General features: G+C 43.4%; 1 protein-coding gene across 7 annotated transcripts in view; it reads right to left on the bottom strand.

The window, feature by feature from the left end:
- FLVCR2 (FLVCR choline and putative heme transporter 2) overlaps nt 1-25,605 on the bottom strand; it is a 61,640-nt gene that overhangs the window by 2,633 nt on the left and 33,402 nt on the right. For 5 of the 7 annotated variants that reach the window (XM_088447465.1, XM_088447464.1, XM_088447469.1 and 2 more), the window contains exons 9-10: nt 1,133-1,244; nt 118-173 (exon numbers count right to left, since the gene is read on the bottom strand). In XM_088447465.1, the coding sequence (XP_088303591.1) occupies nt 118-173; nt 1,133-1,244 (168 nt within the window). Of the gene's footprint in view, nt 1-117; nt 174-1,132; nt 1,245-3,943; nt 4,143-25,605 lie in introns of all 7 variants that reach the window. The other 2 variants (XM_088447467.1, XM_088447466.1) reach the window with 1 other exon arrangement.

Consider the following 25,605-nt stretch of genomic DNA (forward strand, 5'->3'; position numbering starts at 1 on the left):
TTCCACAACAGCCAGAGAGATACGGATGGCCTAAATTAGAAATTGCATTTGGTTTACTGAGAGCTGTGATGAGCTATTATCCAGACACTGAGGGCTGACAAATACACCAATACTTACAGTGTGTGCTGCCTCGTGATTGGCTCTCTGTCTGCGCAAGTCTGGCTTAATAAACCCTGCAAGGCAGATAAAAGCAGAGAAAGATTATTTATTTTGTCACATATCCAATATAACGCACACTTAGCTATATAGTTTCATGCCACTGGATCTATTCTGAGCTGCCCATGATCTGACATCACAAGGAACAGTACTCTTATGTACAGGAGCAGGCGGAACAACAAGGGACAGCACCCTGATATGTACAGGAATAGACAAAATAATGTACAGTACCCCGATATGTACAGGAATAGACAAAATAATGTACAGTACCCTGATATGAACAGGAATAGACAAAATAATGTGCAGTACCCTGATATGAACAGGAATAGACAAAATAATGTGCAGTACCCTGATATGAACAGGAATAGACAAAATAATGTGCAGTACCCTGATATGTACAGGAATAGACAAAATAATGTACAGTACCCTGATATGTACAGGAATAGACAAAATAATGTACAGTACCCTGATATGTATAGGAATAGACAAAATAATGTACAGTACCCTGATATGAACAGGAATAGACAAAATAATGTACAGTACCCTGATATGAACAGGAATAGACAAAATAATGTACAGTACCCTGATATGAACAGGAATAGACAAAATAATGTACAGTACCCTGATATGAACAAGATTACATGAAATAATGTACAGTACCCTGATATGAACAAGATTACATGAAATAATGTACTGTACCCTAATATGTACAAGAGTATAATGAATAATAAGGGACTGTACCCGTATATGTACAGGAGCAGCAGTAGACAGAACAACAAGGGTCTGTACCTGGATACGTACAGGAGCAGACGGAGCAACAAGAGACTATACATTGATATGTATGTAGTAGACTGAACGGCAAGGGACTGAACACTAATATGTACATAGCATTACATTTCCTTGCCATGCTGAGGAATCACAACAAATAACACCCATGAAAGGTTGGTGGGGAAGCAGGGTGTAGAGAATATGGTACCTGTAATAACTGCGCCCACCAGCAGGAAGCAGCAGAGTAAAATGTTCCCAGCCTGGACCCCGAATCTCTCCAGGATCTGTCCTTGGGCTGTGGTAAATATCAGTCCAAACACCTGCAAAAAATGACACGCGTGTGCAAACAGATATACATACATGGATCTAGGAGGGGCATGCAAACAGCGTGTCTGTACACAGAGTACTCCAGGTAGCAGAAGGTTCTGTCTAAAACATTTTAGCATTATTGTCTTGATCTGTAAGGTGTCACGGTGCTCCGCAGAGAGTGGGAAATACGGGGACATACATAAAACAGGGACATGCAAGGCGTAGGGAGGGACCTGCTCATCAGAGCTGTACATATAAACTGATTGAGCAGTTTACATGGTTATACTGTTGTTGTGTACAGCCATGGGCAAACGTTTTGAGAATGACACAAGTATTGGTTTTCACAAAGTTTGCCGCTTCAGTGTTGTTAGACCTTTTTGTCAGATGTTACTATGGTATACTGAGGTAACATTACAGCATTACATAAGTGTCAGATGTTACTATGGTATACTGAGGTAACATTACAGCATTACATAAGTGTCAGATGTTACTATGGTATACTGAGGTAACATTACAGCATTACTTACGTGTCAGATGTTACTATGGTATACTTAGGTAACATTACAGCATTACATAAGTGTCAGATGTTACTATGGTATACTGAGGTAACATTACAGCATTACATAAGTGTCAGATGTTACTATGGTATACTGAGGTAACATTACAGCATTACTTACGTGTCAGATGTTACTATGGTATACTTAGGTAACATTACAGCATTACATAAGTGTCAGATGTTACTATGGTATACTGAGGTAACATTACAGCATTACATAAGTGTCAGATGTTACTATGGTATACTGTGGTAACATTACAGCATTTCATAAGTGTCAGATGTTACTATGGTATACTGAAGTAAAATTACAGCATTACATAAGTGTCAGATGTTACTATGGTATACTGAGGTAACATTACAGCATTACATAAGTGTCAGATGTTACTATGGTATACTGAGGTAACATTACAGCATTACTTACGTGTCAGATGTTACTATGGTATACTGAGGTAACATTACAGCATTACATAAGTGTCAGATGTTACTATGGTATACTGAGGTAACATTACAGCATTACATAAGTGTCAGATGTTACTATGGTATACTGAGGTAACATTACAGCATTACATAAGTGTCAGATGTTACTATGGTATACTGAGGTAACATTACAGCATTACTTACGTGTCAGATGTTACTATGGTATACTGAGGTAACATTACAGCATTACAGAAGTGTCAGATGTTACTATGGTATACTGAAGTAAAATTACAGCATTACATAAGTGTCAGATGTTACTATGGTATACTGTGGTAACATTACAGCATTTCATAAGTGTCAGATGTTACTATGGTATACTGAAGTAAAATTACAGCATTACATAAGTGTCAGATGTTACTATGGTATACTGTGGTAACATTACAGCATTTCATAAGTGTCAGATGTTACTATGGTATACTGTGGTAACATTACAGCATTTCATAAGTGTCAGATGTTACTATGGTATACTGAGGTAACATTACAGCATTTCATAAGTGTCAAAGGCTTTTATTGACAATTAAGGGAGTGGTCTTGCTCACAATTCTGCCTAAGAACACAGCCATGAATAAATAATGGTACCAAAACATCCCCCAAGAGCAACTTCTCCCAACCATCCAAGAACAGTTTGGTGAGGAACAATGCCTTTTCCAGCATGATGGCGCACCTTGCCATAAGGCAAAAGTGATAACTAGGTGGTTCGGGGAACAAAACATCAAAATTTTGGGTCCATGGCCAGGAAACTCCCCAACCTTAATCCCATTGGGAACTTGTGGTCAATCCTCAAGAGGCGGGTGTGCAAACAAAAACCCACAAATTCTGACAAACTCCAAGCATTGATTAGGCAAGAATGGGCGGCCATCAGTCAGTATGTGGCCCAGAAGTTGAGTGACAGCATGCCAGGGGGAATTGCAGAGGTCTTGAAAAAGAAGGATCAACACTGCAAATATTGACTCTTTGCATAAACTTAATGTAATTGTCAATAAAAGCCTTTGACACTTATGAAATGCTGTAATGTTACCTCAGTATACCATAGTAACATCTGACACTTATGTAATGTTACCTCAGTATACCATAGTAACATCTGACACTTATGTAATGCTGTAATGTTACCTCAGTATACCATAGTAACATCTGACACTTATGTAATGTTACCTCAGTATACCATAGTAACATCTGACACTTATGTAATGCTGTAATGTTATCTCAGTATACCATAGTAACATCTGACACTTATGTAATGCTGTAATGTTACCTCAGTATACCATAGTAACATCTGACAAAAAGGTCTAAAACACTGAAGCAGCAAACTTTGTGAAAACCAATACTTGGGTCATTCTCTAAACGTTTGGCCACGGCTGTACAAAGATCACCAGCCAATGGGCAGTGTTGGGTCCTCTCAGGGGTGTTTTAAGAGAGGAGAGGGCCCGCGTGCATTCCTTGTGTGGGGCCCCCTCCTCTCTCCCTGGTGGCTGGCAGCCGACTAACGCGGCTGGCCAGCCACCGGATCATTAGTAGACTCCGGGCACTAGACTGTGCCCAGAGTATACTGCGCATGCGCAGAACACCAGAAATTGGCCGCGGTGGCCATTTTTCCGGTATTCTGAGCAGCAGTGACACCTGACGCGGGACCTCGACAGCGAAGTGTCAGAGTTCAGCCGGGGATCGTCCGTCCCTTACCGTCCCGCCGGCTTCCTCTGACTTCCCGGGCAGTCGGGCGGCTGATTCGGCGACGTGGGAGGTGCTGAGCATTCTCCCTGATGCTGGTGTCTCGGGCGGCCTGGTGCGCGGGGATCGGAGTTCCTGTCATGGGCGCCGCCATGACACTTCCTTCTCTGACTATCCTTCCTCCCCTGACAGTCTGGCCGGTCAGCTGCCGCTGTGGACCAATCAGGTAGTTGCCTGAACAACCATTGTCGCTGCTAGTGTTACTAGTGGTCTCTCGTTCCAGGTTCCCTTGCTTCCAGTGATCTATTCCTGTGTGCAGCTATATCATCCATCTCACCAGTGCTTTACCACCTCAGCCTGTGTGCAGCTATATCATTCATCTCATCAGTGCTTTACCATCTCAGCCTGTGTGCAGCTATATCATTCATCTCATCAGTGCTTTACCATCTCAGCCTGTGTGCAGCTATATCATTCATCTCATCAGTGCTTTACCATCTCAGCCTGTGTGCAGCTATATCATTCATCTCACCAGTGCTTTACCACCTCAGCCTGTGTGCAGCTATATCATTCATCTCATCAGTGCTTTACCACCTCAGCCTGTGTGCAGCTATATCATTCATCTCATCAGTGCTTTACCATCTCAGCCTGTGTGCAGCTATATCATTCATCTCATCAGTGTTTTACCACCTCAGCCTGTGTGCAGCTATATCATTCATCTCATCAGTGCATTATCACCTCAGCCTGTGTGCAGCTATACCATTCATCTCATCAGTGCGTTATCACCTCAGCCTGTGTGCAGCTATATCATTCATCTCCAGTGCTTTACCATCTCAGCCTGTGTGCAGCTATATCATTCATCTCATCAGTGCTTTACCATCTCAGCCTGTGTGCAGCTATATCATTCATCTCACCAGTGCTTTACCATCTCAGCCTGTGTGCAGCTATATCATTCATCTCATCAGTGCTTTACCACCTCAGCCTGTGTGCAGCTATATCATCCATCTCATCAGTGCTTTACCACCTCAGCCTGTGTGCAGCTATATCATTCATCTCATCAGTGTTTTACCACCTCAGCCTGTGTGCAGTTATATCATTCATCTCATCAGTGCTTTACCACCTCAGCCTGTGTGCAGCTATATCATTCATCTCATCAGTGTTTTACCACCTCAGCCTGTGTGCAGCTATATCATTCATCTCATCAGTGCTTTACCACCTCAGCCTGTGTGCAGCTATATCATTCATCTCATCAGTGCTTTACCACCTCAGCCTGTGTGCAGCTATACCATTCATCTCATCAGTGCTTTACCATCTCAGCCTGTGTGCAGCTATATCATTCATCTCACCAGTGCTTTACCACCTCAGCCTGTGTGCAGCTATATCATTCATCTCATCAGTGCTTTACCACCTCAGCCTGTGTGCAGCTATATCATTCATCTCACCAGTGCTTTACCATCTCAGCCTGTGTGCAGCTATATCATTCATCTCATCAGTGCGTTACCACCTCGCCTGTGTGCAGCTATATCATTCATCTCATCAGTGCTTTACCACCTCAGCCTGTGTGCAGTTATATCATTCATCTCATCAGTGCTTTACCATCTCAGCCTGTGTGCAGCTATATCATTCATCTCATCAGTGCGTTACCATCTCAGCCTGTGTGCAGCTATATCATTCATCTCATCAGTGCGTTACCACCTCGCCTGTGTGCAGCTATATCATTCATCTCACCAGTGCTTTACCATCTCAGCCTGTGTGCAGCTATATCATTCATCTCATCAGTGCGTTACCACCTCGCCTGTGTGCAGCTATATCATTCATCTCATCAGTGCGTTACCACCTCAGCCTGTGTGCAGCTATATCATTCATCTCATCAGTGCGTTACCACCTCGCCTGTGTGCAGCTATATCATTCATCTCATCAGTGCTTTACCACCTCAGCCTGTGTGCAGCTATATCATTCATCTCACCAGTGCTTTACCACCTCAGCCTGTGTGCAGCTATACCATTCCTCTCATCAGTGCGTTACCACCTCGCCTGTGTGCAGCTATATCATTCATCTCATCAGTGCTTTACCATCTCAGCCTGTGTACAGCTATATCATTCCTCTCATCAGTGCGTTACCACCTCAGCCTGTGTACAGCTATACCATTCCTCTCATCAGTGCGTTACCACCTCGCCTGTGTGCAGCTATATCATTCATCTCATCAGTGCTTTACCATCTCAGCCTGTGTACAGCTATATCATTCCTCTCATCAGTGCGTTACCACCTCAGCCTGTGTACAGCTATACCATTCCTCTCATCAGTGCGTTACCACCTCGCCTGTGTGCAGTATACCTCCATTCCACCAGTGCATTACCACCGCCGCCTGTGTGCAGTATACTATCCATTTCACCAGTGCTTTACCATCACAGCCTGAGTTTAGTTATACGTACCCACCTCTCCAGCGTCATAATCTCTGGTTGGCTCCAGTACCACTACCCACCTCGTTACTGGACTCTGTGGTCCCTACCTACGTGTTACAGTATTGCACCGCAGTGCACCCCTCCTTGTACCTCAAGTACAGTGTCCCTACGTGCCCCTTACTGGCACAGACCCTTTGGGCCACGATTGTTCGTCTCTCCTTTTTCCCGCAGGCTTTGGTCACCTAGTCAAAGGACCGCGGACCTGCTTACGATGTGCAGCGCAAGCCCATATCCCGATTGGTGGGGTCACTGGCGAACACCATCTCGTGGGTTAGATTCCGCACCTTTGATTAGGTCTCGCCAACGCCCAAGACCCGTGGATGCGGAGGTCGTACATTCAGGCCCCTCGCCTCCGTTTCCTCCCGCAGCCTCAGGCCTCAGCTTCCAGAAAACCGCCTCCCAGCGTGACACTAAGTTTAAAAAAAATATGGGTGCAGTGTGTGCGGTGCGGGGCCCCCTGGACCGCACACACTGCACCCATTATAGATACGCCACTGGGTCCTCTAGTGCCTGTTACGTTACAGACTGGTAAGAAATTCATTAATGTGTCACATGCGGAGTATTTATAACTGCTTATATCTAGAGCTATACAGTTAGCATCTTATATATTTTATTAATACAAGCATATACTGTATACAAGTGCTGGGGGAGCAGGATATGTACAGAAGCAGACGGAGCAACAAGGGACTGTACCAGCAGTAGACGGAACAACAAAGGAAGGTACTAATTATATATTATATATTTTATAGAGGAGTGGACTGAAAAAAAATGAGTATAACAAGGTATATTTACGACCAACAGTACTAATATCAGATTACGTCACTGTCTTTCTCCGCAGAAATAGGGATTACCTACATTGAACATTTTATTTACTTGGTATTTTTAAATAATTAACAGAGTTGCAAATACTTCAATACAATATCCAAGGACACGTTGCTGTTAGGCTGGTGCATCGGAACATGTTGCACTCTGCCCGTTTGCATGGATCAGCCCCCATCATAGTATCTATACTGAACATGACTAAGGACTAGCGTTCAGTAAACATTAATATATTTATCTTAAAGTGCAGCTCTGAAGCCTAAAGTGATGGCAAGAGATGGATCCAATGTGCGCAGTATGTACGAGCAGTTGTACTGTGCATCCATCAGTATCGGTCAGTAGAGATATTGGAGTAGGTGGAATTTATGGCAGCTGGTATTTCTGGTTTGGAAAGAGGCCCTCTCTCAATTCCCAGGGCCGTACATGACCTGACTGACAAGGGTACAGTATACACATCACACGTATGCAAAACATTTATTGTAGCCTGCAAAACCAACTGCAACACACAGTGGTGATCATTCATTAACTCCGACTATTCAAATCTCTGGTTATATAGCACATAGGAAGATTCCATACTGTATACAGCGCTGCAGATTCACCAGCTCTGCCACGGTCACACCCACTGAGAGTATTCATAACGTCACCAGCCCCAGCCACTCCCATTTCACGACATGCCAGCCACTCCCATTTCACGACATGCCAGCCACTCCCATTTCATGACTCCCCAGCCACTCCCATTTCATGACTCCCCAGCCACTCCCATTTCATGACATGCCAGCCACTCCCATTTCATGACATGCCAGCCACTCCCAATTCATGACATGCCAGCCACTCCCATTTCATGACTCCCTAGCCACTCCCATTTCATGACATGCCAGCCACTCCCATTTCATGACTCACCAGCAACTCCCATTTCATGACTCCCCACCCACTCCCATTTCATGACTCTCCAGCCACTCCCATTTCATGACTCTCCAGCCACTCCCATTTCATGACACCCACCGTTCTCTTCCATGTGGTGTCGCCCACCGACCAGAACTGTTTCATGGTGCCAATTTGGAGACGCCCACCGACGACATCCATTTGTTGGCACCTACCAGCCACACCTATCTGAGAGAAGGTAAACCAGAAGAGAGGAAAAAACAACATAAGGGTGCCCATTGCCCCCGGACGTTGCTCAATGTTCGGAGGAATGAGGAATATAGTCCAGCCCGGACAATGCTGGATGGATCAGGGTGTTCCCAAATGATTTCTATGCCCATAACCACATCACAGTATCAGAATTAACATAGAGATAAACTATCACCAGAAATCCTGGTCTCCGGGAGTTATTCTCAAAGGAACACAGACGAAGTAGAGATTCAGCATCTGCCACACCAGCTGCATTATACACATGGCCATCTGCCGCAGCTGCAGGGATTCACACCAATCAACATTAAAAAGGACAAATACGAGTGGACTCCACTCTGACTGAACTGTGGACTGTGCAGTAAAACGCGTCGGGTATTTATAGAGCATCCATTAATGTTGAACATCACCTGCCTATGAATATAACTGGAGTGCGAGTCTCTTTGCCCAGCACATTTTGCTTTTAATATCATCGCCATTTTAAATTTCGGGCTTGAACACGCCAAGAGGCAGCAGCTTGAAAAAAGTCACTGCTTAGTAAATTTATGCTGTAAAGATATTTGGAAGGGGATTGGCTTGCTTTTTCCTGGCACACTTTTCCTTCATCTATAGATTAAATCAACTAGAATACAAATCATTTGTAGCCATTTAAAACTACAATCTTTAAAGTTCGCCTATCGCATACGCAGCAGCCATTGTGTGGACGGATTATTCAAGAACTACGTAATGCGACATACAAACACATAAACACAAAAATACTCAGTGGCAAAAATAGATATACACGTTTGTTTTGCGGCTTCCGTTCCATTCTTTACCAGCTGTAGGGGATATAAGAAGAACTACAATGTCCTTCTGGTGGATTACAGGCAGGAAGTACCACGGACAACGCACAATAGCGGGAAAGGGGGTCCTGACTGTTCATGTGACAGCGCTCCGTAGGGGATCAGGATTTCGGCACACCCAGCAATTCATTGCTCTCAGCTTTGCTGACAATTATATCAAACAAAAGTAAATTTTTATTTTCCCCTTTTTTTTTTTTTTTGCCGTTGTCCTGCTATGAACGGCCGTATGGCTGGACTCTTATGTTATCGTTGCCTCGGACCATAGCTGAAGTGATTCCCCACCCCTGGAAGAGCCGCCATCGCGCCCTAGACGTGATTAATGTAAAAAGTTTGTAAAAACAGATTTGTTTTAATTTAAATACAAATCATCATTTAAATAGTGTAATGTGTAATGTGAAGCCGACATTCCGCCACCCAGAGCGAGGCAGGTTAGGTAATGATTACATCTGATGGGTGATTAAACTTCTAGTGAATTGTAAATGACAATGAACCAGTGCCAGGCAATGTAATAACCCTTCTATGCAGTGAGCGGCCGAGCGGAACATAGTGCCGGATAGTAACTTGAATAACGGGGACAGAATAATGCACTCCCCGCAGAAACACTCCAGTAATTATTACATATCACTTCAAATCCGACATAAAATATATAAAAAAAAAAAAAATGATATGATCATGGGCGGGATGCGCTACTTACAGCCACACACCACACCCCTACTGATCGCATATGCACTAACATAGTGCGCTACTTACAGCCACACACCGCACCCCTACTGATCGCATATGCACTAACATAGTGCGCTACTTACAGCCACACACCGCACCCCTACTGATCGCATATGCACCAACATAGTGCGCTACTTACAGCCACACACCACACCCCTACTGATCGCATATGCACTAACATAGTGCGCTACTTACAGCCACACACCACACCCCTACTGATCGCATATGCACTAACATAGTGCGCTACTTACAGCCACACACCACACCCCTACTGATCGCATATGCACTAACATAGTGCGCTACTTACAGCCACACACCACACCCCTACTGATCGCATATGCACTAACATAGTGCGCTACTTACAGCCACACACCACACCCCTACTGATCGCATATGCACTAACATAGTGCGCTACTTACAGCCACACACCGCACCCCTACTGATCGCATATGCACTAACATGCGATCAGTACAGCTCTTCCGATTAGAGTTGTCCTTTGCGATCCGCGCAGCCCCGTGTACTTCTGGGTTTATGACCCGGGAGTCCATCTGCGCATGCGCAGAGTGACGCGGCAGCCGCGGGGCATGCTGGGATGCCTCATACCAGCGCGATGCGGTAGAAGCCCACAGGCTTCTATAGGGTAACGACAGCAATAGCTACTGTTACCCTCCGCATCGGAACCCCGGCGGAAACTGGATTTTTAATCGCATTTTCCATTTAGTGCATCTCGCCCGTCTGGGGTGTCCGGATGACAATATAGAGCATTGGGATAATCCAGGCCCTCTACTCTGAGACATTATCAGCTACACGGCCCCTCCACCCGGTCACACGTCTGCAGCTCCTTCATCATCCAGCGCTGCAGAATGTTGTGACGATTTACAAATAAACGGTAATGATGATTCTAAATTTGGACAATAGTCACTCAGTCCAGGAAACGATGGCGGTTTATCCAGGTCCCAGCGACGACTCCTAGGATAATGATACGTAGCCCCTGGAGAGTTTGCCCAGCACACAAGCTTAAGCTAAGTCACATTATACCAAGCGCAGATTTAATAGATTGTGTGCTTCATGCAGAGGGGTCACTGTCGGACAGAAGCGGTCGGGGTGGCAACAGGCGGGTGGGATAGCCAAATGCTGGCGTGTCACTTTCTAAGCTAAGCGGCATCTTTTCACCACAACTGGCGGGCGTTCCCTAAGAATTCCATCGGCTGCGGCATTCGTCTAAAAAAAACGTAGTCACGTTGCGTAAAAAGTCAGTCAGTCAATCACAGCGGCTTTAGCGCCCACCTCCGAATAAGGCGTGTGTGTGTTTGTGGAGGTTTGTCATATACCTAGAGACTGCTGACCGGCAAGACAAAAGCCGCCAGACAAAGGAAAAATGTTGCAGCTGAACAATCCAACAAGTTTACAAGAGCTGCAGAGATCTTCAAAGTCTTTCATGAATATTAATCCAATCCCCATAGTCTACGATCCAGACAAAGTTTTGGATTCCCAAACCCGCCCCCAGCTGTACCAGAGGGTACAGAGGGAGCTCCGCGACACCAATATCCTGAGCCGAGGACTGAACGCAGTTATTTACTTGTCACCAGGATTCTATCATTATACAGAACAAATCTTCGCTCACAGCCACCCTGCCCAAATAATACTGAGGAGCAAAACCCTCATCCTGAAACTGGACAAAGACCCAACACACCAACTTTACACCCAATCACACTGCTAAACCTTCACTTTATAAACAAACACTGACCAGTACTATGGCCATGAGGCATAAATCAGCCTGTGCGGGACCTCGTCACTCTGTAATAGGCAGTGCCAGTCTCCAAAAGGCAGAGATTCATGGCTGACGGATGCCATGCACCAATAAGGGCGCTCCTGCGGCGGCATCGGGAAGCAGGGTGGAATAGGGGCAGCAGACCCAGCTCCGCCTCTCAGACGGGTTTATAACACAACCATAGTGCCCAGGACTTATTACCACAAGCAGACCGCTGCTTCACAAAATGACATTAATCGAGAACCAACCAGAGGTATCCCGCCTGGTGATAAAATCTAGCACGAAGGACATTCGGAAAGTCGCCCCTTTGACCCAGAAAATTTAATATAGACAAGAGATTACAATGATATGGGCTAGGGAGCTAATCCCCTTGCAGAAAAGAGGTGTGCGAGTGGCGCAAGGCCGAGGGGGGCGGAACATCCCTAGACACCTGTGTATGGTTCCCAGAGCCAATCCAGTTTTTTGCCACAAGTTGCATCTGCGAATCACATCCAAGGAATAGACGCAGTTATTTACGCATCGCCAGCGCAGGATTGCCGCTGTGTGTTACAGGCTATATATTACCGTCCCACAATCGGTGGAGGAAAGAGGAAATTCGCTAAACCAAGTGACAGCAATCACTGTATTTGTCAAGTACAAAGGGCTTTATTGATACTGAATAGTTATTTGTAGTTTCTAGATGGATTAGAGAAGTTATCATACAGGAGGTATGGAAGGAGCCAGCGGAGGCAACAGGCTGAATATCTGTCCGTGTTTTCTGTAGTCAGTTATCATTTGGATATATTACCCTCTACTGACTTCTACATTTAGGAGAAATGTTGTTTCAGAGATCTATATAATAATCTGTCCCGCCTCTAACTACATGCGCATTGTGAGCCTGGGTGTGCCCCGCCAGTCAACGGTCAGATGAACCCCCCAGCAGGGGGCGGGACAGGAAGAAGGAACGGGCAGATCCTGGTGACCTGGCATGTACTCTTTACTAGTACTATATTTCCTTCAGAAGCAGCCGGGGAATCACTGGCAGACACAGGGGAACTGGTGCATTACATACGGTCAGGGTGACACCTTCCCATTGTACAGGGCAGCCATGGAGGATGGCAAGGGGAAAGAATTATCCTTAAAAATGATTTGTGGTCAGCTCTGTTTTTATGTGTAACACGTATGTCTAACACTGTATCATGTGTAACACGCATGTCTAACATTGTATCTATCATTTGTAAAATGTATGTCTAACACAATCATGTGTAACACATGTCTAACACAGTATCCATCATGTGTAACATGTCTAACATTGTATCTATTACGTGTAACAGGTATGTCTAACACTATCATGTCTAACATGTGTAACACATGTGTAACATTGTATCTATTACGTGTAACAGGTATGTCTAACACAGTATCCATCATGTGTAACATGTCTAATATTGTATCTATCATGTGTAACAGGTAGGTCTAAGACTATCATGTGTAACATTGTATCTATCATATGTAACAGGTATGTATATCACTATCATGTGTAACATTGTATCTATCATGTGTAACAGGTATGTCTATCACTATCATGTGTAACATTGTATCTATCATGTGTAACATGTATGTCTAACACTGTGTATCATGTGTAACAGGTAGGTCTAACACTATCATGTGTAACAGGTAGGTCTAACACTATCATGTGTAACATTGTATCTATCATGTGTAACAGGTATGTCTAACACTGTATCTATCATGTGTAACATTGTATCTATCATATGTAACAGGTAAGTCTAACACTATCATGTGTAACACATGTCTAACACAGTATCCATCATGTGTAACATTGTATCTATCATGTGTAACAGGTAGGTCTAACACTATCATGTGTAACATTTTATCTATCATGTGTAACAGGTAGGTCTAACACTATCATGTGTAACAGGTAGGTCTAAGACTATCATGTGTAACATTGTATCTATCATATGTAACAGGTATGTCTAACACTATCATGTGTAACACATGTCTAACACAGTATCCATCATGTGTAACATTGTATCTATCATGTGTAACAGGTAGGTCTAACACTATCATGTGTAACATTTTATCTATCATGTGTAACAGGTAGGTCTAACACTATCATGTGTAACAGGTATGTCTAAGACTATCATGTGTAACATTGTATCTATCATGTGTAACAGGTAGGTCTAACACTATCATGTGTAACAGGTAGGTCTAACACTTTTATGTGTAACATTTTATCTATCATGTGTAACAGGTAGGTCTAAGACGATCATGTGTAACATTGTATCTATCATGTGTAACAGGTAGGTCTAACACTCATGTGTAACAGGTATGTTTAACACTATCATGTGTAACAGGTAGGTCTAACACTATCATGTGTAACAGGTAGGTCTAACACTATCATGTGTAACAGGTATGTCTAACACTATCATGTGTAACAGGTATGTCTAAGACTATTGTGTGTAACATTGTATCTATCATGTGTAACAGGTAGGTCTAACACTATCATGTGTAACATTTTATCTATCATGTGTAACAGGTAGGTCTAACACTATCATGTGTAACAGGTATGTCTAAGACTATCATGTGTAACATTGTATCTATCATGTGTAACAGGTAGGTCTAACACTATCATGTGTAACAGGTATGTTTAACACTATCATGTGTAACAGGTAGGTCTAACACTATCATGTGTAACATTGTATCTATCATGTGTAACAGGTAGGTCTAACACTATCATGTGTAACATTGTATCTATCATGTGTAACAGGTATGTCTAAGACTAACATGTGTAACAGGTATGTCTAAGACTATCATGTGTAACATTGTATATTTCATGTGTAACATGTATGTCTAACACTATCATGTGTAACATTGTATCTATCATGTGTAACAGGTAGATCTAACACTATCATGTGTAACAGGTATGTCTAACACTATCATGTGTAACAGGTATGTCTAAGACTATCATGTGTAACATTGTATCTATCATGTGTAACAGGTATGTCTAAGACTAACATGTGTAACAGGTATGTCTAAGACTATCATGTGTAACATTGTATCTATCATGTGTAACATGTATGTCTAACACTATCATGTGTAACATTGTATCTATCATGTGTAACAGGTAGGTCTAACACTATCATGTGTAACAGGTATGTCTAACACTATCATGTGTAACAGGTATGTCTAAGACTATCATGTGTAACATTGTATCTATCATGTGTAACATGTATGTCTAACACGATCATGTGTAACATTGTATCTATCATGTGTAACAGGTAGGTCTAACACTATCATGTGTAACAGGTAGGTCTAACACTATCATGTGTAACATTGTATCTATCATGTGTAACAGGTAGGTCTAACACTATCATGTGTAACAGGTAGGTCTAACACTATCATGTGTAACATTTTATCTATCATGTGTAACAGGTAGGTCTAAGACGATCATGTGTAACATTGTATATCATGTGTAACAGGTAGATCTAACACTATCATGTGTAACAGGTATGTTTAACACTATCATGTGTAACAGGTAGGTCTAACACTATCATGTGTAACAGGTAGGTCTAAGACTATCATGTGTAACATTGTATATATCAAGTGTAACAGGTATGTCTAAGACTATCATGTGTAACATTGTATCTATCATGTGTAACATGTATGTCTAACACGATCATGTGTAACATTGTATCTATCATGTGTAACAGGTAGGTCTAACACTATCATGTGTAACAGGTAGGTCTAACACTATCATGTGTAACATTGTATCTATCATGTGTAACAGGTAGGTCTAACACTATCATGTGTAACAGGTAGGTCTAACACTATCATGTGTAACATTGTATCTATCATGTGTAACAGGTAGGTCTAACACTATCATGTGTAACAGGTAGGTCTAACACTATCATGTGTAACATTTTATCTATCATGTGTAACAGGTAGGTCTAAGACGATCATGTGTAACATTGTATATCATGTGTAACAGGTAGATCTAACACTATCATGTGTAACAGGTATGTTTAACACTATCATGTGTAACAGGTAGGTATAACACTATCATGTGTAACAGGTAGGTCTAAGACTATCATGTGTAACATTGTATATATCAAGTGTAACAGGTATGTCTAAGACTATCATGTGTAACAGGTATGTCTAAGACTATCATGTGTAACAGGTAGGTCTAACACTATCATGTGTAACAGGTAGGTCTAACACTATCATGTGTAACAGGTAGGTCTAACACTATCAAGTGTAATATTGTATCTATCATGTGTAACATGTATGTCTAACACTATCATGTGTAACATTGTATCTATCATGTGTAACAGGTAGGTCTAACACTATCATGTGTAACAGGTAGGTCTAACACTATCATGTGTAACATTGTATCTATCATGTGTAACAGGTAGGTCTAACACTATCATGTGTAACAGGTAGGTGTAACACTATCATGTGTAACATTTTATCTATCATGTGTAACAGGTAGGTCTAAGACGATCATGTGTAACATTGTATCTATCATGTGTAACAGGTAGGTCTAAGACGATCATGTGTAACATTGTATCTATCATGTGTAACAGGTAGATCTAACACTATCATGTGTAACAGGTATGTTTAACACTATCATGTGTAACAGGTAGGTCTAACACTATCATGTGTAACATTTTATCTATCATGTGTAACAGGTAGGTCTAACACTATCATGTGTAACAGGTAGGTCTAACACTATCATGTGTAACATTGTATCTATCATGTGTAACAGGTATGTCTAAGACTATCATGTGTAACAGGTATGTCTAAGACTATCATGTGTAACAGGTAGGTCTAACACTATCATGTGTAACAGGTAGGTCTAACACTATCATGTGTAACAGGTAGGTCTAAGACGATCATGTGTAACATTGTATCTATCATGTGTAACAGGTATGTCTAAGACTATTGTGTGTAACATTGTATCTATCATGTGTAACAGGTAGGCCTAACACTATCATGTGTAACATTTTATCTATCATGTGTAACAGGTAGGTCTAACACTATCATGTGTAACAGGTATGTCTAAGACTATCATGTGTAACATTGTATCTATCATGTGTAACAGGTAGGTCTAACACTATCATGTGTAACATTGTATCTATCATGTGTAACAGGTAGATCTAACACTATCATGTGTAACAGGTATGTTTAACACTATCATGTGTAACAGGTATGTCTAAGACTATCATGTGTAACATTGTATCTATCATGTGTAACAGGCATGTCTAACACTATCATGTGTAACATTGTATCTATCATGTGTAACAGGTAGGTCTAACACTATCATGTGTAACAGGTATGTTTAACACTATCATGTGTAACAGGTATGTCTAAGACTATCATGTGTAACTATCATGTGTAACAGGCATGTATAACACTATCATGTGTAACATTGTATCTATCATGTGTAACAGGTACGTCTAACACTATCATGTGTAACATTGTATCGATCATGTGTAACAGGTAGGTCTAAGACTATCATGTGTAACATTGTATCTATCATATGTAACAGGTATGTCTAACACTATCATGTGTAACACATGTCTAACACAGTATCCACCATGTGTAACATTGTATCTATCATGTGTAACAGGTAGGTCTAAGACTATCATGTGTAACATTGTATCTATCATGTGTAACAGGTAGGTCTAACACTATCATGTGTAACAGGTAGGTCTAACACTATCATGTGTAACATTGTATCTATCATGTGTAACATGTATGTCTAACACTATCATGTGTAACATTGCATCTATCATGTGTAACAGGTATGTCTAACACTATCATGTGTAACAGGTAGGTCTAACACTATCATGTGTAACATTGTATCTATCATGTGTAACATGTATGTCTAACACTATCATGTGTAACAGGTAGGTCTAACACTATCATGTGTAACATTGTATCTATCATGTGTAACATGTATGTCTAACACTATCATGTGTAACATTGCATCTATCATGTGTAACAGGTAGGTCTAACACTATCATGTGTAACATTGTATCTATCATGTGTAACAGGTATGTCTAAGACTATCATGTGTAACATTGTATCTATCATGTGTAACAGGCATGTCTAACACCATCATGTGTAACATTGTATCTATCATGTGTAACAGGTAGGTCTAACACTATCATGTGTAACATTTTATCTATCATGTGTAACAGGTAGGTCTAACACTATCATGTGTAACAGGTATGTCTAAGACTATCATGTGTAACATTGTATCTATCATGTGTAACAGGTAGGTCTAACACTATCATGTGTAACATTGTATCTATCATGTGTAACAGGTAGGCCTAACACTATCATGTGTAACAGGTATGTTTAACACTATCATGTGTAACAGGTATGTCTAAGACTATCATGTGTAACATTGTATCTATCATGTGTAACAGGTATGTCTAAGACTATCATGTGTAACATTGTATCTATCATGTGTAACAGGCATGTCTAACACTATCATGTGTAACATTGTATCTATCATGTGTAACAGGTAGGTCTAACACTATCATGTGTAACATTGTATCTATCATGTGTAACAGGTAGGTCTAAGACTATCATGTGTAACATTGTATCTATCATATGTAACAGGTATGTCTAACACTATCATGTGTAACACATGTCTAACACAGTATCCATCATGTGTAACATTGTATCTATCATGTGTAACAGGTAGGTCTAAGACTATCATGTGTAACATTGTATCTATCATGTGTAACAGGTAGGTCTAACACTATCATGTGTAACAGGTAGGTCTAACACTATCATGTGTAACATTGTATCTATCATGTGTAACAGGTAGGTCTAACACTATCATGTGTAACAGGTATGTCTAACACTATCATGTGTAACAGGTAGGTCTAACACTATCATGTGTAACATTTTATCTATCATGTGTAACATGTATGTCTAACACTATCATGTGTAACATTGCATCTATCATGTGTAACAGGTATGTCTAACACTATCATGTGTAACAGGTAGGTCTAACACTATCATGTGTAACATTGTATCTATCATGTGTAACATGTATGTCTAACACTATCATGTGTAACAGGTAGGTCTAACACTATCATGTGTAACATTGTTGCTATCATGTGTAACAGGTATGTCTAAGACTATCATGTGTAACATTGTATCTATCATGTGTAACAGGCATGTCTAACACTATCATGTGTAACATTGTATCTATCATGTGTAACAGGTAGGTCTAACACTATCATGTGTAACATTTTATCTATCATGTGTAACAGGTAGGTCTAACACTATCATGTGTAACAGGTATGTCTAACACTATCATGTGTAACATTGCATCTATCATGTGTAACAGGTATGTCTAACACTATCATGTGTAACAGGTAGGTCTAACACTATCATGTGTAACATTGTATCTATCATGTGTAACATGTATGTCTAACACTATCATGTGTAACAGGTAGGTCTAACACTATCATGTGTAACATTGTATCTATCATGTGTAACAGGTATGTCTAAGACTATCATGTGTAACTATCATGTGTAACAGGCATGTCTAACACTATCATGTGTAACATTGTATCTATCATGTGTAACAGGTAGGTCTAACACTATCATGTGTAACATTTTATCTATCATGTGTAACAGGTAGGTCTAACACTATCATGTGTAACAGGTATGTCTAAGACTATAATGTGTAACATTGTATCTATCATGTGTAACAGGTAGGTCTAACACTATCATGTGTAACATTGTATCTATCATGTGTAACAGGTAGGTCTAAGACTATCATGTGTAACATTGTATCTATCATATGTAACAGGTATGTCTAACACTATCATGTGTAACACATGTCTAACACAGTATCCATCATGTGTAACATTGTATATATCATGTGTAACAGGTAGGTCTAAGACTATCATGTGTAACATTGTATCTATCATGTGTAACAGGTAGGTCTAACACTATCATGTGTAACAGGTAGGTCTAACACTATCATGTGTAACATTGTATCTATCATGTGTAACAGGTAGGTCTAACACTATCATGTGTAACATTGCATCTATCATGTGTAACAGGTATGTCTAACACTATCATGTGTAACAGGTAGGTCTAACACTATCATGTGTAACATTGTATCTATCATGTGTAACATGTATGTCTAACACTATCATGTGTAACATTGCATCTATCATGTGTAACAGGTAGGTCTAACACTATCATGTGTAACATTGCATATATCATGTGTAACATGTATGTCTAACACTATCATGTGTAACATTGCATCTATCATGTGTAACAGGTAGGTCTAACACTATCATGTGTAACATTGTATCTATCATGTGTAACATGTATGTCTAACACTATCATGTGTAACATTGCATCTATCATGTGTAACATGTATGTCTAACACTATCATGTGTAACATTGTATCTATCATGTGTAACAGGTAGGTCTAACACGATCATGTGTAACAGGTAGGTCTAACACTATCATGTGTAACATTGTATCTATCATGTGTAACAGGTATGTCTAACACTGTATCTATCATGTGTAACAGGTATGTAACACTATCATGTGTAACAGGTATGTCTAACACTATCATGTGTAACAGGTATGTCTAACACTATCATGTGTAACATTGTATCTATCATGTGTAACAGGTATGTAACACTATCATGTGTAACAGGTATGTCTAACACTATCATGTGTAACATTGTATCTATCATGTGTAACAGGTATGTAACACTATCATGTGTAACAGGTATGTCTAACACTATCATGTGTAACATTGTATCTATCCTGTGTAACAGGTATGTCTAACACTATCATGTGTAACATTGTATCTATCCTGTGTAACAGGTATGTAACACTATCATGTGTAACAGGTATGTCTAACACTGTATCTATCATGTGTAACATATGTCTAAAGGCCCCCATACATCAGCAATTGATTGCAGCTATTGTGCAATTTGCAATCGATTGAAAAAGGGAAAGATTTTTATACACAATCGATTGCAAATTGCACAATAGCTACAATCAATTGCTGATGTATTATGGCCTTCACACTGTAGCTACCAGGTGTAAACTAAACATTTTTATACCTCTCTAGAGATCTGCAGAACATTGCTCTGTCCCATCTACCCCCTGACAAGATACATAGTGATATATTCTGCAGATTACTACATTAGTGACCAGTCTAGAGATCTGCAGAACATTGCTCTGTCCCATCTACCCCCTGACAAGATACATAGTGATATATTCTGCAGATTACTACATTACTGACCTGTCTAGAGATCTGCAGAACATTGCTCTGTCCCATCTACCCCCTGACAGATATATTCTGCAGATTACTACATTACTGACCTGTCTAGAGATCTGCAGAACATTGCTCTGTCCCATCTACCCCCTGACAGATATATTCTGAAGATTACTACATTAGTGACCCGTCTAGAGATCTGCAGAACATTGCCCCTTTCCACTAATACACACCCCTCCCTGCCGAAATGTGGACTTTTGATGGTCAGTGAGATCCTGTATGAGCAGAATATGTAATAATATAGGGAGGGCTGTAATCTGTACGCTGTGTGTCACATCTGTCATATATGTTCGGATAATCTCAGCGCTGGTGCCTTGTGCCTCAGTCATATAGACAGAATGTAAGCAGCATGTCCCCTCCCTCCCTGCAATGGTGTAAATCCCTCAGCGGAATCTTTCCAGGACAAAGTGATTTATTGTCCTCAGTTTGTGGAATGTGAGCTCTTTAACCCTTACCCTTCTGTGACACAGGCCGGGGAGCTACACATCCTGTCCCATGGGAAAAGCAGTTTCCCAGTCACATGTGTGTCACAGGGTTTCCATAGCGGGAAAAGGTTCTTTTTACTGAAATACTGGCCCATAGGGGACACAGACCAGAAGGGGAGGGAACAGAAACATTAATATTTAACTTAAGGAAATAAACAAGGGTAAGCACTGCACTGTCAGCAGGGCCACCAAGAGCCGCGTGGGGCCCGTGTGACAGGGGGTGTGTCCTAATCGTGGGAGGGGTGGCCACACCCCCTTAGGAAAAAAAAAACATTTTAGCGGTGGGAGGGGGTGCTGTGAGCCCCTCAGCCCGGCGCATAGCCAATGGGGGGCACAATCAGCGTGACTGGGCATAGGCATAGGAGACTGCTCCAGCTGCTGCGAGCAGTCTCTCACTGCAGCCCAGCACACAGCAGCATGTGCTGGGCTGCTGTGATGTAGAAGGGAGGGGGGGCGGTGCCGAACCCGAGCCCCGCCAGGCCCCTCCAGGTAGCCCGGGCAATTTGTACCCGCTCCCCCCCCCCCCCTCTCGGCACCCTGACTGTCAGCGAGCGGCCCAGGTACGTCTGCACAGAGCCAGCTTATGGAGACTGCGGCTCTGACAGTGCACCAATGATCTCGCCTGTGGTGTCTGTAATGGTCAGTATAAACCAGAGGTTCTCAAACTCGGTCCTCAGGACCCCACACAGGTCACGTTTTGTAGGTTACCCAGCAGGTGCACAGGTGTACTCATTACTCATTGGCACATTTTAAAAGATCCACAGGTGGAGCTAATTATTTCACTTGTGATTCTGTGAGGACACCTGGTAAACATGCACTGTCATGGATCCTGAGGACAGAGTTTGGGAACCTGTGGTATAAACCCATTGCAGCTATGCGGATCTATGGGAATGCAATGGTTTTATAATGACAGTTACAAGTAGCTTCATATATACTTAGAATGATCAGGCCTCCTATGCAGGAGCAAATAGCTCCATGTGTAAGGTGTCTTGACTGCAATCTGTGAAACACCAGGCATGACAGAACTGGGAATAAAAGGAAGATATAACTGAATGGCAAGGTGCTCACAAATCACATTATCACTGATAGCTCACAAGCTACGTGGTACAAGAGGATTGGTGTTCAAATCCATTTCTACTTCAGGGTCCATAGGGGGTCCACAGGGTTGACCTTGGGGTATAGCTGGATCTGGATCCACGGACACCACGCAGTTAAAGCTTTGCTGCTCCCAGGATGCACTTGGGTCCGTCCTCCTCTATACCCCGCCCCTGAGCCACAGCTCCTCAATTTTAGTTGGTGCCCAACCGGAGTCGGGTCACCCTGGCGCAGGGGGGCTGCAATAAGCAGGACCTAAGCTTTATTTTTATTTTTACAAAGAAGATTTTATTTATTTTTACTTCTTAAGATCGGCAGCATCAGACTGTCCATCTGGACGTCCACGCTGCCGCTCCAACAGCCCCGCTGGCGCTGCGACGCCAGTACTGATCTGGGGATCGCAGCAGGACCCTGGAGTCAGTACTAGCATGGCTCCGGGACCTCCCAAGGACTGCCGCCGGTCTCTGGGGACAGACTGGCGGTGCTAGTAGCGGCGGCGGGCTCCCCCCCCCTCTGTGGCATACCCCGCGTGACCGCTGGACCACCTGGGTGTAAGTACTGGCGGGAAACCGGCTTCCCTGGGGGTTTTCATTACTAGCAGGGGAGGCAGCCTTCCCTGCTTTAGCGGCTCCTCCCCTCAGCCCAGCGCGCCTTCTCTCATGCGTGCTGGCGTCGCTGGGCTGTTATCTCTCGGCCACTCCTCCTCAGAGCTCTCCGGCGGCGATCTTCTCCAGGTAGCAACGCAGAGCTCCCGGGCGGTATCTAGTGGACCGGTCCCCCTGCGTACCTCTCCCCCTACAAAGGACAGTGTTCGCAGCGCTATAGCCCTCCCAGACACTGAATCTGGGAGGTTGATTGTAGCTGAAGGTGCAGTGAGTAATACTTCTCTGCATGGTATGTGACTTTTGCTAGTGCTGCCTGTCTGTGCTTATTTCTACTTACTGTCGGCTTACACCTATCCCTTTCCTTCTCCTACGGCCCGACAGGTGCGTGGGGGAGGGTGTTCTTTCTGTGTACCTCACTTATATAAATCTACGTATTTGTGAGGTCCGTCACATACAGTGGTGTGCTACACAGTACCATATTGTGGGCTGTTTGGGTTGCATACTTGGGAGTGCGGAGGTGTTATACGCCTCACCTCTTTTCGGTGATACATTTTTATTGCTAGAAGTTTTGTGTCATGTCTGATGAGGAGAATGAGCGCTCTGTGGCTCCTGTGTTGTTTTCCTGCCGACGATGTTCGGCAGGGGTTGATGGGGCGGATTTGCAGGACGGTCTGTGCGGGCGGTGCCAGCTGGTACCTGGTCCCTCTAAACCCCCGGTGGCGCAGGATCCTCCTTGGGCGATGTTTACGCAAGTGCTGGCGTCGATCACGGACCAGCTTGCGGTCCCTTCTAGGGCATTGCCCCAGCCTACCATCCCCTGTTCACCGGGTGTGACGCGTCTGGTGCAGTCTCCTCCCGGGTCTCAGACTGTGGGTTCTTATGCGGGATTGCCTGTATACGTGCAATCTCCCATGGTGACGCAGCAGTCGATGGTACCCTTTCAGGGGTATCCTCAAACGGTACCCCCTCCCTGGGTGGATGTCCTCTCCAGCTCTGTTCAGAGCCTGGCGGCTTCGTCATCAGCTTTTCAGTCTATGTTGCACAGTGATTTGCCCCCAAAGGCGTCCAAGCGACCCGTTTCGGCTTCACTGGCGGCGCAGTTCACGGACACGGACGTGTCTTCGGATGACGGGGAGATCCATGAAGACTCTGACTCGGATGCCGGGATCCAGGAGGTGGAGGTCCTCCATTAATGTGCCGGCATTGGTTAGGGTGGTGCTGGCCATCCTTCATATAGAAGAGGATGCGCCGGCTCCCAGGTCGAAATACCCTAATTTTAAGAAGGCCAAAGTGGCTTTGACTGTTTTTCCCCTGTCCATCCAGTTGACAGATCATATGGCGGGGGCCTGGCAGTTGCCCAGCAAGAGATTCCAACCGCAGAAACGGTTGGCTTCAAACTATCCTTTTCCTGAGGCTCATTGCAGGAAATGGGAAACTCCGCCTGCGGTGGATTCCCACATCACCCGCTTAATTAAAAGAGCTACGTTGCCTTTGCCATCGGTCTCCTCCCTGAAGGATCCCACGGACAGGAAAGTGGAGACTTGTTTAAAGTCTATCTAATCTCTCTCGGGGGCGGTAGCCCGTCCGTCCATGGCCATCTCTTGGGTGGCTAAGGCCATCGAGAGCTGGGCCAACGCTTTGGAGGATACCTTTCCGGATGATGCTCCGGAGATCCAGAGAGCGTTGATAGGACAAATGAGGAATTGGGGAAGCGTCGTTGGATGCAAGCCTGCTGACCTCTAGGGTGTCGGCTGCAGCTGTGTCGGTCCTTGTGGCTGCGGTCTTGGAGAGCTGACGCAGACTCCAAAAAGGGCCTGGAGGCCCTACCTTTTAATGGGGAGTTGCTTTTTGATCCAGACTTGGACAAAATAGTGGATACTCTAGCTAAGTCTAAATCAGCCTTCCTCCCTTCGGCTTCTGCACCTGCCAAAGTACAGAGCTCTGCCTTTAGGTCCTTTCGGGTTCAGGGCAAGGCCAAGGGTCAGTCCTTCCCGAGTAAGTCGGCGACCAAGGCCGCTTCTAAGCCAAAGAAGCAGGCTTGGAGTGCCAAGCAGGAAGATAAGCCTTCTGCCTGATGGGACGGGCCTCCCTCTGGGGGACCCCAGAGTGGGAAGCCGACTTCTTCTATTCGCCCAGTGCTGGCACAATACCACCACGGATGCCTGGGTTCGAGAAGTGGTCTCCCAGGGGTACGCCCTGTCTTTTCGGCACAGGCCGCCCCACCAGTTTTTCTGCACGAGTCCTTCTCAGGACAAGACCAAGACTTTACAGATTCAGGAAGCTATAGAGTCCTTGCTGAAAGCAGGGGTCATTGTTCCCGTTCCCCAATTACAACGAGGGACGGGGTACTATTCTTCTCTGTTTCTGGTGCAGAAACCCAATGGTTCTCATCGCCCTATCCTCAATTTGAAGTCTC

The sequence above is a fragment of the Taudactylus pleione genome, unplaced genomic scaffold (assembly GCF_031769625.1).
Source record: "Taudactylus pleione unplaced genomic scaffold, aTauple2 ptg000433l, whole genome shotgun sequence".
Lineage (NCBI taxonomy): Eukaryota > Metazoa > Chordata > Amphibia > Anura > Myobatrachidae > Taudactylus > Taudactylus pleione.